This window comes from Loxodonta africana, chromosome 5, assembly GCF_030014295.1.
Source record: "Loxodonta africana isolate mLoxAfr1 chromosome 5, mLoxAfr1.hap2, whole genome shotgun sequence".
In the NCBI taxonomy this organism is placed as follows: domain Eukaryota; kingdom Metazoa; phylum Chordata; class Mammalia; order Proboscidea; family Elephantidae; genus Loxodonta; species Loxodonta africana.
In genome coordinates, this window is record NC_087346.1 from 133,301,457 (window position 1) to 133,317,208 (window position 15,752).

At 35.1% G+C, this 15,752-nt stretch overlaps 1 protein-coding gene across 2 annotated transcripts in view; it reads right to left on the reverse strand.

Annotated features, from left to right (window-relative positions):
• TBC1D19 (TBC1 domain family member 19) overlaps positions 1–15,752 on the reverse strand; it is a 168,779-nt gene that overhangs the window by 22,000 nt on the left and 131,027 nt on the right. For both annotated transcript variants that reach the window (XM_003411298.3, XM_064285982.1), the window contains 2 exons: positions 5,694–5,726; positions 816–925 (listed from right to left, as the gene is read on the reverse strand). In XM_003411298.3, the coding sequence (XP_003411346.1) occupies positions 816–925; positions 5,694–5,726 (143 nt within the window). The remainder of the gene's footprint in view (positions 1–815; positions 926–5,693; positions 5,727–15,752) is intronic.

The window sequence follows — 15,752 nt, forward strand, 5'->3', positions numbered from 1 at the left end:
ACATTCCAATTTAATGTTTCTTCTAGGGAGTTAGTTACCCTCAAGTGGACTAAAGCAGGCCCAAAGTGAGAAAGCATAAAACTGAAACAAAATAGTTAGGTTCATGGGAAGAAAAACGGATTAAAGATAGGATAATTGAGCAGCCAAAATAAAACATAAAAACATTGGACTCCCAACGTGCTTTTCCTTGACTAGAGAAGCTTTCTATCGGATAAGCACGATGAAATACCTAGTATGATAGTTGATAATCAGCCAAATATGAAATTGGAAAACAAGTGACAAATAAACGTTTGATTTTCATTAACAAAGAAGAGGTGATGATGATAATAATAATAATAATAACAACAAAAACAACCACTTATTTAGTGAACACTTGCTATGAGCCAACTACTACCCTGGGTGCTCGGCAGACTTTTCTATAGCGCTACAGATAATACGTTAACCACCTTCCACAGGGGAGAAATCAGAATTAAAAGGTAGGCCCCTTTGTGAAGAAAAATAACATAGACATTTCTAATTTTTAAAAAATATACAAAAGATCATTTAAATGTAATTGATGAGGGACTTTTTCCTAATTATTAAGAAAATTACTTACATATCAATTTTTTCTTCTTTGATTTATTCTACTGAAATGTGTTGCCTCACATCACAAATTAAAATTTTTTGCTTTATAACTTGAGTAGGAGATTTTTACTTATAAGGAAAATTCTCAGTTGAGTGAGATTAAAGAAAATCTGTTGCTGCTACAAATTTTTCCCAGGAAAGAAAGATTAGAGTCTGATTTGATCCTTTTTTTTTTTTTTTAATGAACTTACAGAAGGATGAGAAGAGATGGAATGGAGTCTGAAGAAAAAACGCACGTACATCTCCCGGAATATCTGATATAATTTGGAAGGTTCATGGTATAGAAAACAAAGTGGTGCAACTGAAAGAATAAAAAAATTAATTGATAATATCACAGAACTACAAAATTTTTTAAATAAGTTCATGAAATATGGAAGAATAAGTCATTATTTTATAGTAACAATATTCATTCATAGACAACTTTAAAATCATATATATTGTTTTTCAAACAGTAAAATACGTACAAAATGAAAAATAAGTAATGTCTACCTTTTACCCCAGACCTTCAGTTTCCTTTTCTATATGCAACCCTTTTAATGATTTCATGTAGCTTCTAGAAAATTTCCATGTAAATACAACATATCTATAAACATCTTTAAAACACACACACACACAAATTGGAGTGTATGCACTATTCTATACCTTGTACTTTTCACTCAACATGCATCAGATGGTTGTTCCGTATCAGTTTACACAGATCTACCACATTATTTAAAAGCTGAATACGTTTCTTTGCATGTGCTATAACTGATTTGGAATCCCTGGTGGCGTAGTGCTTAAGTGTTACGGCTGCTAACCAAGAGGTCGGCAGTTCAAATTTGCCAGGCGCTCCTTGGAAACTCTATGGAGCAGTTCTACTCTGTCCTATAGGATCGCTATGAGTCGAAATCGACTCGATGGCAGTGGGTTTGGTTTTGGGATAACTGATTTAACCAGCCCCACACTGATGAATATTTAAATTGTATGGAATATTTTGCTATTACCACCCCCAAGCCCCCCAAAAGAGTTGTAATTAACATCCTTACACATACACCTTTGTGTAGGATAAATTCCTTAAAGTAAAATAGCTGAGTCAAAGAGTTTGCGCACTTAAAATTTTGACAAATGTTGTCAAATTACCCTCAAAAGCTAACATAATTTATACAGTCATTAGAACTGTCTATAGAGTACTCATTTCTTCATACTTGGACCAATACTGTATACTCAAACTCTGACCTTTACTTATCTGATAGATGAAAATGGTGTCTTTGTATTATATTAATTTACATTCCTTTACTTATGAGGGTTCAGTATCTTTTTATATATTTGTAAGCTATCTGTATTTCTTTTCTCATCTGTGCTTTTTTTTTTTTTACTGGCTTGCTTATGGAATAGTAAGGTTTCATATGTTATGGAATAGTAAGGTTTCATACGTTGGCAGTATCTTGCCCTTCACTGTATGCAAAGCTAAATATTTTTCCCAATTTGTTGTTGGTTGGTCTTTGGACTTTCCTTAGTGTTTTGTTTTTTTTTTTTTTCTTTTTCCCCTGTGCAGGAACTTTAGTTTTATATAGTCAATTTATCAATCTTTTATTTTATAGATTCTCAGTTTTTGTCTTGCTCAGATAAGACCTTCTCATTTCTCACCTCTCTCTCTAATCATAAACAGTATTTACTCCACTGAGACTATATAACTAAAGATTCAAAGGTTATGTTTTGAAGTATAAAACTAGAAGTTCCCAAAGGACAGACTGTGTTAATTCTGGACAATTTTACTTTTCCTTCCACCAGTGAATAAGTTCATCATTAGAAATTATAAAAAATGGACTATAGTATAATCCCAACTTAATAATAGAATAAAAATGACACAATTGAATTACGTGGGAGTACTTAAAATTCAAAATAACTTTTAAAAGCTATATAAAGTCAAGTCTTTCTCTCTTTTTTTATTTAAACAGTAAGAAAGTGACAATTAGGCAACTCAGTTTTACTTTGCCCCACAAAGAATTCAGGCTACTTTTCAAGTTTTTAAATTTTGGAAGTCACATAGGTAGATATAAGATAATTTATGACTAGCTTTTTTTTTTTTTTTGGAATACCGTTTCCAATTAATTCAATTTGAAAATAAAAATTTTGAGTAATGGCTTTAGACTACTGGTCTATACTGGCATATATCAATACATATCAAGACAGTTTTCATAGACTTAAAACAACATTAAGGAGAGGATTTACTTCTCTAATACATGTTAAATCAAGGTTTCTTTTACACCCAGTCTTTGGCAATTAAGCCCACGACAGTCAACACAATCAGATGGTCCACAGTAGAAAACCAGAAAGTGATTAGTCTGCACAAACACAGTCATACCTTCCATCTTTTTAAGCCTCAAGAATTTTAGGCAGCATAAACACATTTATAATGCAGATATATAAAACTGCACCATATAAATATTAAATTTAATTAAAAATGACTTACTTATATGATAATTTGAACCATGATATAAATTAGACAGGTAAAAAGTTCTGTGGCTTTATAACTTATAGGTAATGGCCTCTCAGGCAGTAGGCATTAAGAAGGCAGGGAAACCAGTTGGCCAACTTAGTTCTCTTCTTTTTGAAAAAGTTAAGGGAAAAATGATAACAATTTAAAAAAGCTTAATAACACAAAAACTCTAATTATCTGAGTAATCACACAGTGACAACTGATGAATAAATCATCAAACACTAGCATTGCAAGTGAGAAATTTTACTTTTTCTGAGGGGCAAAAGAGAGACAAATCAGTTTTAGGGGGTAAATCAAAAATATATCTAAATATATAAAAATAACTTACATATGCAGAAAAAAATTATATGTATGTAGAAATATTTAAAAACTTACGAGTATGTCCTTCCACTTCAAGACAAATTTATTTTATTATCAAAAATAAACTACTACTTATTAAAATAGCTTAAATTAGGGTATTACATATATTTAAAAAGAAGAACTCATGTTCTAATTGCAATCACAGCCTAAGACAAAGAAATACAGATGTGGTACAAATACATCATATAATTTTAAATTTAAAGTGAAGGCTTAGAATTTATATACTTTTTATGGTGTATATTTTTCCTCTAAGTTATTGATATATAAAAATCTGTAATCTGAAGTTTTTAATAATCATTAATGATTATTTCCAGTGAAGGAATAGGAAGAGAATTTTAAGATAAGCATTTTTCTACAAATATACCTAACTAAAAAAAATTATAATCAGTTATTACTCAAGACACCACAATTATTTATCCTGAATTCCCTTATATAGCTATGAAATGGAAAAGTTTTAGTCCATTACATATAATATGCAAAAAATCTTCTACATGACTTAATTTTCTATTTTAAGCATCTTTCCCTATTTGGTTCTTCCATAAAAATGAATTTAGCTCATTACCTTTTTTAATCAATTAAATATTGTACTATAGGACTTTATTTATGAAATCATAATATACCACACTTACACTAATTCTTCATTAATCTGCATAAACGTTAAAGAGGAAGGCCAGTTTAGAGAAAATTTCTGAACCACTTAAAAAGAGATACAGTATTTCCAGTTCAAAGAAATACAGTGAGTGAAACTGAAGTGGCGAAGTGCTCACTAGCGTTCCTTAGGGAGGACTTGTATACTCTAGTACATTGATTATAAGTGAGTGGTTGTTGCTAAAGCATTTGTGGATGCTTAAAATGTTTTTTCTAAATAGTACAAATAAACTCTGTATCAAAATTTTTACATCACGTATATTATTTCCTTAGCAAACATTTTCTCCTCGCTGTATAAACTTTAGCCTATTTAAGTGATCATCAACGTGAATAGGCGGAGGCGGAGGCTGAGTCAGTGGCGTATTTTATATAGCCAGAATAGCTAGAAGAATGAAGCTTTTAGCATCCTCTAAATCAGCCAAGTACACCTTTTAAAAACTATTGAACAGGTTTTGCAGTTGTAATTCCTAAAATAGGAGAATAAAAGGGCTAACGTTTTTATTATTAGAGGTGAAAATTTATTATTTTTAATCTTTTTAGGTTTTCTATCTTTAATTCACTCACATATTTATAAAAGAAAAATATATGCAAGAATGTCACTATAATTGTACTTAATATGAAATTTTGGTAACTTGATAATAAAGTAAATTCAAGCTCATGACCAATACCATCAGGGCAGAATAATGCAGTTTTTAATCTTTTTTACTGTATGCTACTTTTCAAAGTTTTATATTATGTCATTAACCATGACTGTCTGATATTGAACACGAGGGGCTTTTTACAAAGAAAAATATTAATTCATTGCTGTTTTTGTTACAAAGGCAAAATATCAAAGCATTTCTATTTTTTATTCTAAATTATCTGACAACAATAGAAATCAAGGGGACATCATTAGAAATAATCTTGAACGAGTTTAAATGTAAAACATGAAAATTTACAAATAAGTGACATTTAGGCATAGGGCATTTTTCCTCGTTAGTCTTCACTAAGCTTCCTACATTCCTCATCCAGTGACACCGGAGGCCAGGAAGGCACTGGTGGCTCTCAGACCAGCACAGGTGTTTTTCACATGTGCTTCAAATTCAGGACAACTGCATGCTTTGATGTCATTGTTGCCGTGCATACTAGCAGCCTGGACATACCATGAGTTCAAACTCAGTGTCGTCCCTCCTTTCTGATTCTCTCTGACCTACTGTTTTTTACAGACTCTTAGGAGAATTAGTTTCGGAATTTAAACAAACTCATTTTATACCTATTAGAACTAAATATGAATGTGTATCTAGCTTCCGCTGGATTACAAAATGGTAAACCATAGAACCACTTTTACATTACGTTGTAATTCTAACTTGCCATGTGATCATCATATGAACAGTTATGATGACCTTTTATTTTTTATTTTGTTGTTTTCTTATCACCAATTTAATTTTTTTAATTAGACATACAAACAAATACTAAACTCAATGTTTAAAAACTTTCACAGTCACTTGTTAAGTGTGTGGGTGATGTGATGTAAAGTGTGATCTTGGTTGTTTAATTTTCTAAAGTGTAATAAAAACAATAAATATTTTAAAGCTCAACTTACCATACATTGAAAATCCATGAAAAGGGATTACACCTAAAAAACAAAAATTATGTCTTTTCAATAACTAGTATACCCAATGAATTAAGTAAACTTGAAAAAATTAAAACCGAGATTAGAAAGGTTTCCTAATTTTTGCTTCAACCTTGTGAATGTCAATGACAGTAAGAGGTTTTTCAATATCTTTTGAAAAGCAAGCTTGAGATTTTCAACATATACCCAGTTAATTTTCTATTGATATGTTAAAAAATTAAAAACTTTGAATATACGTCTGAAAAAACAGTACAAATATAACAGGCAGATCATAGAACAATAGAACAAAGTTTTTAAACCTCCTCAGAGAACAGAACAATGGTTTCAGAAAGTCAACAGATTATGTCCCTTCTGAAACAATTTCATCCTGTATATGAGAATCCAGTCCAACTTAAGATATAAGTTAGCTTTTTCAAGATAACTTCTTGTATACAAACGTTTACATCATGAGATGTGGTTTAAGAAAAATATTGGCAGGGATAAGGTACAATTTCATATAATCTTTGGCAAGAATTGTATACAAGTAAAATACACATCCTTTTCAAAGAAATACTCAAGGCCTAACTGGGTATACTAAACATTTTGTCATATTCCAAATGATAAATTAGAACTTGAACAGCTTAGTTTCAGAACAGAAGTTCTTTTAATACACATACATATTTCTAACATGGTACTACTTCAAGCTACAAACAGTACAGAAGAAAGCTGAGAAGTTTACTTTTTGGAAAAGTATAGAAACACTTTATTCGTCTGAAAACTCTTAGTTTTGGCTGGGACTTCAGAGGTCATTTAGAGGAAGTTCTAATAAATGATTGCCTAGTTTCAGTTTAAAACACTTCCAGCAATAGAGGACACATTAATTCCCAATACAGTGCATGACAATTTTGAATAGGTCTAATTTGGGTAAGTTATTCTCATACTGAGTCAAACTCTGTATTTCTATTATCACCACTTATTATTCCTAGTTCTGACAACAGTCCAAGAGAACATGCTTAATTTATCTTCTATATGAAAACTTTCAGAAATATTTGAAGATAATCCTCATTCTCATTGCTCCTTCTCTGCCACCCTCCACCACCATCATTTTTTGCTCTAAGGCTATGTGTTTCTTTAATTGTTTCTCAGATGAAGTGGAGTTAAACAGCTTCCCTCTTCTATTTCCTTCTGGACAAGCTGCAGTTTACCACACTCATTAAAGTGAGATGACTAAAATCTCTAGGCATTTTTTCCTTCCTACACACCCCATAACTAGGGCACCGCACTTGTGCAGTTGTTTCTGGACCTAAGTAAACGATTATATTCTTATCTCTATTGCATTTCTTCTTGGGTGAACCATTCCAACTTCAGATAATCCTGGATTCTCATTCTGTATTTTAATGTATTCTCTATCCTTTCTTGTTCCACATCACTGGAAAATTTGATAAGTACACTGTCTATGCCCTCATCTAAAGCATTATAAAAATACTCCACAAGAAAGGGATGAGGAGAGGACTCGTCACTAGAGACTTCCTTCCATATTGGTATCAGTTCATTAATCAGCATCCTATTGAGATAAAATAAGAGCATGGGCTAGGTGCCAGACAGACTTGGTTGAATTCATTTGGCTCTGACACTTAAGAGGTTTCTGTGCCTTTCGGTAAGTTTCTTAACTTCTCTAGGAGTAGTTTCCTCATCTGTAAATCAGAGATAATAATAGAACCTACATAATATGATTAAATGAGATAATAGATATAGCTCAGCACTTAAAACCAGAAAATCAATCAGCTGCTATTCAGTTGATTCCAACTCACGGAGCTCCTATGTGTTTTGGAGTAGCACTGTACTCCACAGTTTTCAAGGCTGTGACCTCTCAGAGGCAGATCACCAGGCTTTTCTTCCAAGCCACCTCTGGGTGGGCTTGAACCAGCAACCTTTCAGTTAGTAGTCAAGCGCTTAGACATTTACATTACCCAGGGCCTCTGTGACCCACCCAGAACCTCTGTGTGCATGGAAGGTCCTTAACGAATGTTGTGTTGGTATTATTTTCATTAATTAGCATATATTTCTTTACTGTTTCTAGAAGTAATTTCATCAAAAATGAATATGAGGAAAATCCAACATGATTCTGCACTAGATGCCAGGCACCTTTCGAATTTTGTGCAGCATCACTCTTAACCTTCATGAGCTATACTTCTCGGGCTCTACCTTTTCCCGTTTTCTCTAGTCTGCTAGTACACACCACAGACTTGTGTTATTCAACTTTGGCTGAATCCTGGAGTGCTTATCAATTTTTCAAAAAATTTTTACTCTACAAGAACTTCACACTTAACTGCAGCCTCACTGAGCAAGCTGATATCACTGACATGCACTCACTTCTCTGTTCTTGGCTTCAAAGGTTCATCATGTATTTCATCTGCTTTCTCGTTTTTCCTTGGGTCTCAGAGGAAGACACACCCCTTTTCTTTTTCAGAGCTAACATCTTTACCAGAGCTCTGGTGGCACCGTGGTTAAGAGCTCGGCTGCTAACCAAAAAGTCAGCAGTTCGAATCCACCAACCACTCCTTGGACACACTATGGGGCAGTTCTACTCCGTCCTACAGGGTTGCTATGAGTCAGAATCAATTCGATGGCAATGGGTTAACATCTTCACCTGTGCTCTAGATTCTGTTTCCTTGAGTTTTCCTCACAGTGGTTGGCAAACTCCAATAGGGTGCAGAGCTTATTTTTACACGGCCTGTGGAGCTAAGAACGCCTTTTACATTTTTAAAGGATTATTAAAAAAAAAAAAAAAAGAAGAAGAATGTATGACAGAGACCATTTATGGCCAGCAAAACCTAAAATATTTACCATATAGATTTTTACAGAAAAAGTTTGCCAAAATCTGCTTCTAAATCTTGCCCCATCAATTATCCTCCCTCCTCTTAAATGTGTCATTTGACAAATATGTATTGAGCCCCTACTATGTGCCAGACACTGTCCTAAAAGCTGGAGCTACTTTTTAGTAGGGACAGATGAATAATCAAATAAGTAAAATATATGTCAAATTAGTGATAAGCGCAATGGTGAAAAATAACAGATGGAAGGGGGACAGGGAGGACCAGGTTGGGGTAGAAGGGTGTCCACCCCTCTGGAAGTGGTCCCAGGAAAGAGGCCATACAGGCCCTGGAAGCTGTTTAAATGACGAGAAGACGGTGGGGAGGCCACATAGGCTATTTCTTGTTTATCCCCAGAGACAAACACAGTGCCCAGAATATAATAGGTATCCATTACATGTTTCTACAGCAAACTTATGTCCTAAGAAATCTACACATACCATTTCTCAACCTTTTATCTCCTTCCTATTGCCAGGCTTGAATTCAGGCTCTGCAAGATCTTCCTATGGCCCTGTAGGATCCTCCTAATTGGTGTTCCCTCCTCTAATCTCTTGGCCCTCTAACCAACTTTCATAATGGCTCAGGTTATCTTCCAAAAATATGGATGAGACTCTGAAAAAGACTTCTACAACCATCAAGGGTTTTCCACTGAAATTCATCCATCCACCAAATTTCTACTGAATTTCTACTAACAATGAACCAAAATTTAGGAACCTACTTAGTAGACTCTGGAGATATTAAAATGAATGATAATGCCCCAGTATTTGTGAAACTCATATTCTAGCTTTGTAATATAGGCTAAGTGTCTACAGAGTGAAATAAAAACCTTCAATCTGGCTTTATACATTCATGCTTTCGTCCTGCAACCTCAGATACATCTGCCTCCCCTTCCTCACACCATACCTTTTGTGGTATTGTCACACTGTTTATCATCCCCAGAACTCACCATACACTTTCACACTTTGGTAGCTTTGAACTTGATAGTTTTACATTCTGAAATGCTTTGTTATTGTCTACTTGGTCTATCAAAACCTTACTAAAGTAGGCTTCAACCTCAGAGAAACATTTTCTGACCTCTTAATCACGGTTAAATGCACACTCTTCTGCAGTTTGATGATACTTTGTTCACATTTCCATCACTGTGATTTCACTATATTCTGTTATAACTAGATGTTTAACAGATTGTTCCAAAAGACAAAAAAACGTGTTTTACTCATTTTATATACACCTTAATGTGCCACATACATAGAGAATGGTGAATTAATGTTTGCTGAATGAATCGATGGATGAATAGTAAATGATGAAAACAGAAATACTGGTTTAGTCAGGAGATCAGGATTCCAGGGTGGGCTTACTACAAACCAGCTGTATACCTTAGGAAAGTCATCAAACCTCCTGCGCTTCAGTTACCTGCCTGCCAAGTAAAGGGACTAAGATTTTCTCTGAAAAAAGCATCATCTAACTCCAAAGTTGTGTGTGTAACTATCACTTTTAGAGTTAATGCAGAAAAATGTGACTTCAAAAAACTGGACATATGAAGATATTCAAACTTAAAGGTCCCTTGATTTTTAGAACTGAAAAAGTTAGAAACTAGGTTAGATTCACATGGTAAGTCAACATTCCTAACGATACTACAGTCACCAGCACCATTTCCATGGAGCATTTGGAACACTAAAATCTTCCATGCACTGAAGAACCAACCTTCTTTGAGTTCTGAAGGGATCCAAGACCATCTTTCTTCTTCAAGCTTTTCTCTCTGTTTATATCTTTGGCTGAGTCTCTTTTTTCTTCCTGTGAACACCCATCTTTTTCTGCTTTTCCCCTGTTTAATTTTATTTCCTTTACTGATTATAGAATTTTGGGGGTGGCAAAATATATATAACAAAACAGTTGCCGTTTCAATCATTTTTACGTGTACAATTCAGTTACATTAATTACATTCACCATGTTGTGCAGCCATCATCACTATCCATTTCCAAATTTTTCATGATCCTTAACAGAAACTCAGTACCCTTTAAGTACGTACTCCCCATTTCCGCTTTCCACTGGCCCCTTGTTGCTGTTGTTGTTAGGTGCCATTGAGTTGATACCTATGTATCATAGCGACCCTAAAGTGCAACAGAACAGAACAGTGCCCGGTCCTGCACCATCCTCACAATTGTTGCTGTGTTTGAGCCCATTGTTCAAGACACTGTGTCAATCCATCTCATTGAGAGTCTTCCTCTTTTTCAATGATCCTCTATTTTTCCAAGCGTGATGTCCATCTCCAGGTACTAGTCCCTCCTGATAACATGTCCAAAGTATGTGAGATGAAGTCTCGCCATCCTTGCTTCTGAGGAGCATTCTGGCTGTGCTTCTTTCAAGAAGCTTTGTTCATTCTTCTGGCAGTCAAGGGTATATTCAGTATTCTTAGCTAGCACCATAATTCAAAGGCATCAACTCCTCCTCATTCTTCTTTATTGATTGTCCAGCTTTCACATGCATATGAGGCAAATGAAAACACCACGGCTTCAGTCAGGTGAACCTTAGTCCTTTACTTTTTAAGCACTTTAAAGAGATCTCCTGCAGCAGATTTGTGCGATACAATGTGTCATCTGATTTCTTGACTGTTGCTTCCATGGGGGTTGATTGTGGATCTAAGCAAAATGAAATCCTTGACAACTTCAATCTTTTCTCCACTTATCATGATATTAGTTAGTGGTCCAGCTGTGAGGATTTTTGTTTTATGTTGAGGTGTAGTCCATACTTAAGGCTATGGTCTTTGAGCTTCATCAATAAATGCTTCAAGTCCTCTTCACTTTCAGCAAACATGGTTGCGTCTCTGCACAATGCAGGTTGTTAATGAGTTTTCCTTTAATCCTGATGCCGCATTCTTCATATAGTCCAGTTCTCAGATTTTTTGCTCAGCATACAGGCAGAATAAGTATGGTGAAAGGATACACCCCTGACGCACACCTTTCCTGACTTTAAACCACACAGTATTCCCTTGTTCGGTTTGAACAACTGCCTCTTGGTCTAAGTGCAGGTTCCTCATAAGCACAATTAAGTGTTCTGGAATTCCCATTCTTCGAAATGTTATCCATGATTTGTTATGATCCACACAGTAGGATGCCTTTGCATAGTCAATAAAACACAGGTAAACATTTTCTGGTATTCTCTGCTTTCAGCCAGGATCCCTCTGACATCAGCAATGATATATATCCCTGGTTCCACGTCCTCTTCTGAATCTGGCTTGAATTGAACTGTAACTATCAATAAACTTTGGTCTCTATGCATTTGCCTATTCAAGATATTTCAAATAAGTAGGATCATACAATATCTGTCCTTTTCTGCTGACATATTTCACTCTGATTAGACTTTTGACAAATAATAAAAATGTTTATCTGCATTTTGTAACTTTTCTCCAATAAACATGTTGACATGTGAAAGAAAAACTAATAAAGACAAAAATAGTTAATAAATAGAGGCATATTTTGATGCCTTGCAAATCAGAAATATAAATACATTATATCATTCTAAATATTAAACATTAAAACATACTGCTATTATAAAAAATCCCTACATTCTATTGCAAAAACACTTTTACCTTCTTCTGCTAAGCTACTGAAGAAACATTTGAACATGCAGGTTAAGGTAGAAATAAAGACCTTATTATCATTATTATTTTCTTATTTTACAAATATTTATTAAGAAATGGAGCCCTGGTGATGCAGTGGTTAAGAGCTTGGCTGCTAATCAAAAGATTGGCAGTTTGAATCCACCAGCCATTCCTTGGAAACCCTTTGCAGTTCTCCTCTGTCCTATAAGGTCACTATGAGTCGGAATTGACTCAACGGCAATGGGTTTAAGTGTAGGAATGCTCTAGTCGGGAGGACAAGGCACTCTTAATTAAGAAATTTACAACAAACAAACTAGTGAGCTACGAAGCAGTAAAAAGGGATGTGTGTACTAGGATGACTCTGGGTTAATCATACTTTTGCCACATTTCTCCGTAGTTGTGAAATCCATAGCTGTACTCTAAGCAGCCAGGATAGAAGTTACCTGAGGTAAGAGTTGCATTTCATATTATGTTATATTCAATACTCAGCACGGTATCTCCTACAGAGTGAGACGCTTAAAACAGTTTGTTAGGTTGAAAATTTGAGCATTTATAATATAATCAAGGCTTACAAAAAACACTAAAGTATAAAATTCACTTATAAATAAGTAAGGAACGTATTAGACAGTAGGCTCTCAATAACTCTATATAGAAAGAATATAAATGGCAAATGAATTCATACAGACATAAGTTTGAATTCTGTATGACTCCGGGCAAGTTACTAACCTTCTCTGAGTCTCTATTTTCATTTCTGAAAATAGAGTTAATAAGACCAACTGTACTGAAGCAAAGGAGCCCCGGTGGTGCACTGCTAAGTGCTCAGCTGCCAACTGAAAGACCGATGGTTCAAACCTACCCGCTGCTCTGCTAGAAAAAAATGTCACAGTCTGCTTCTGTTAATATTACAGACTTCGAGGCCGTTATGGGGCAGTTCTACTCCGTCCTGCAGGGTCGCTATGAGTTGGGATCGACTCCATGGCAACAGGTTTGGTTTTTTGGTTTTTGGTACTGAAGCACAAATGAGTTAATGCACTTAAAGTATACCAGTACAGTGTTAAGTGCATAGCAGAAGCTCAATAACCCTTTGTTATTTTATGCCCTCAGAAGGGAGAGCTTAAACCTAAGGAACTCTTTCTTTATCAGCATTAGATAAGGGTACACTTCAGCTTAGTCCAGGTTAGCCAAGACTTAGGGCTCCAGAAAAAGTGTGTATAGCCTGCTTTATCAAAGAAGCACAAAGTCAATTCTCGAAAACAAAAGCAGGAGACATAAGAAGCAGTGAAGAATCCATTAACGCTTTAGGGTACATACCACCTAGAAAATGACTTTCATCTCAGAAGTAGTGATGTTCTTGGATGGTTTTTCAAAATCCTTTCCTTTGTCCATCATCACCTCAGTCTTTCAAGAGGCAAGTTTCCTTTACCTGGACACCATCCAACGGTATACTTCTAACGGGCATCAGAGTGCTTTGGACTCCATCTCTTATCTGGCTTCATAGTTCTACAAGTCTGCTCTGAGTGATAATATTTTAAGATCCTAGCCTTCCCTTACCCATCTGAAGAAAGTTGAAAAGGTTAACTGTCTATTCCACTCATTATGACAAACATTACAAAGTAATGTTTTTACAGTCTTTTGACAAAGCTCAGAATGGTAAACACTGTCAACAAAAATAAATCTTGAACTAGATGAGCTATAAATAGTAAATATGACTCAGAAAATACCACTATATTAACAGGTTTTGCACTTACTACATATTTTCCCTTCATTTCCTCCCTGCCTTTAATACTTAGCATTTATAGCTGTGCTATCAACACTGACATTTGATTCACTTCAGCTCCACCCTAGCTGAAAGTAAATTTTTACACTTTTCATTTGGGATTACTTAGTACAGTTTATTTAATTCGTTTGTTGAAACAGTCACTTCCTCTGTTTATTCTCGTTCCACATGTAACCTACAGGGTCAGCAAGAGTAGGGGTTGGGATGGTGGTCACATAAATTATTTTCTAGGTATTTCAGCTATCTGTCTGAATTAGAACTTCAGAATATGACCTTGTTACTTTATTTCAGTAAAATTTCCCAAAATATCAGAATACAACCATATTTAAATACCAATCTAAAAAAATCATACTTTAAATGAATTTTTAATTATAAGATGGTTTTAATTTATGTCTAGTTAAACTTCAAGTGAATTATAGGATACAAAATGTTTTTAACTTAATTAATACAGATGACAAAGTATATTGCTGTTTATTAATTTGACACTTCCAAGTAGATTTAACATAATACATTTTCATGATTTATTCCAAGTTCCTTTCCTATTCTTTGCTGTGAAGGGCTGTACTGTGCACTGTAGTCTGTTTAGTAACATCCCTGCTCTCTACCCGTGACATCAAGTAGTACCCTCCACCCTGAGTAATAAACCTTCCATATAAGAAATGCTAAAGAGAGTCCTTCAGGTTGAAATAAAAGGACACTGGACTATAATTTGAAGCCATATAAAGAAATAGAGAACACTGGTAAAGGTAACTACATAGGTAAATATAAAAGCAAGTATTATTGTACTTTTAGCTTTTAACTTTTTTTCCTATATAATTTAAAAGACAAATGCATAAACAATAATTATAAACCTATGTAAATGAGGACATAATGTATACAGATGTAACAATAACAACGTAAATAATTTATGTGACCACTGTCTTACTCCTTACTCTTACTGACCCTGTAGGCTGCATGTGGAATGAGAATAAACAGAGGAAATGATTATTTCAACAAACGAATTAAATAAACTGTACTAAGTAATCCCAAAGCCATGGAAGCAGCAGTCGAGAAATCAAACGACACATTCGATTGGGTAAATCTGCTGCAAAGGACCTCTTTAAAGTGTTGAAAAGCAAAGATGTCACCTTGAAGTCTAAGGTGCACCTGACCCAAGCCATGGTATTTTCAATCGCATCATATGCATGTGAAAACTGGACAATGAATAAGGACAACTGACCAAAGAGGAATTGACATTGACGCCTTTGAATTGTGGTGTTGGTGAAGAATATTGAATATATCATGGACTGCCAAAAGAACGAACAAATGTCTCGGAAGAAGTGCAACCAAAATGCTCCCTAGAAGCAAGGATGGCGAGACTGTGTCTTACATACTTTGGACATGTTGTCAGGAGGGATCAGTCCCTGGAGAAGGACATCATGCTCGGCGAAGTACAGAGTCAGCGGAAAAGAGGAAGACCCGCAATGAGGTGGATTGACACAGTGGCTACAACAATGAGCTCAAGCATAACAACGATTGTAAGGATGGCGCAGGACCAGGCAGTGTTTCATTCTATTGTGCACAGGGTCGCTATGAGTTGGAACCAACTTGATGGCACCTAACAACAACAACAAGCAATCCCAAGCAAAAAGTGTAAAAATTTACTTTCAACTTGGGTAGAACTGTATGGAAGCAGAGTTTTGGTATTTTATTGAAGTAACCAAAAAACCAAACCAAACCTACTGCCATCAAGTCAATTTTGACTCATAGAACTGCCCCATAGGGTTTCCAAGGTGCAGCTGGTGGATTCCAACTGCCAACCT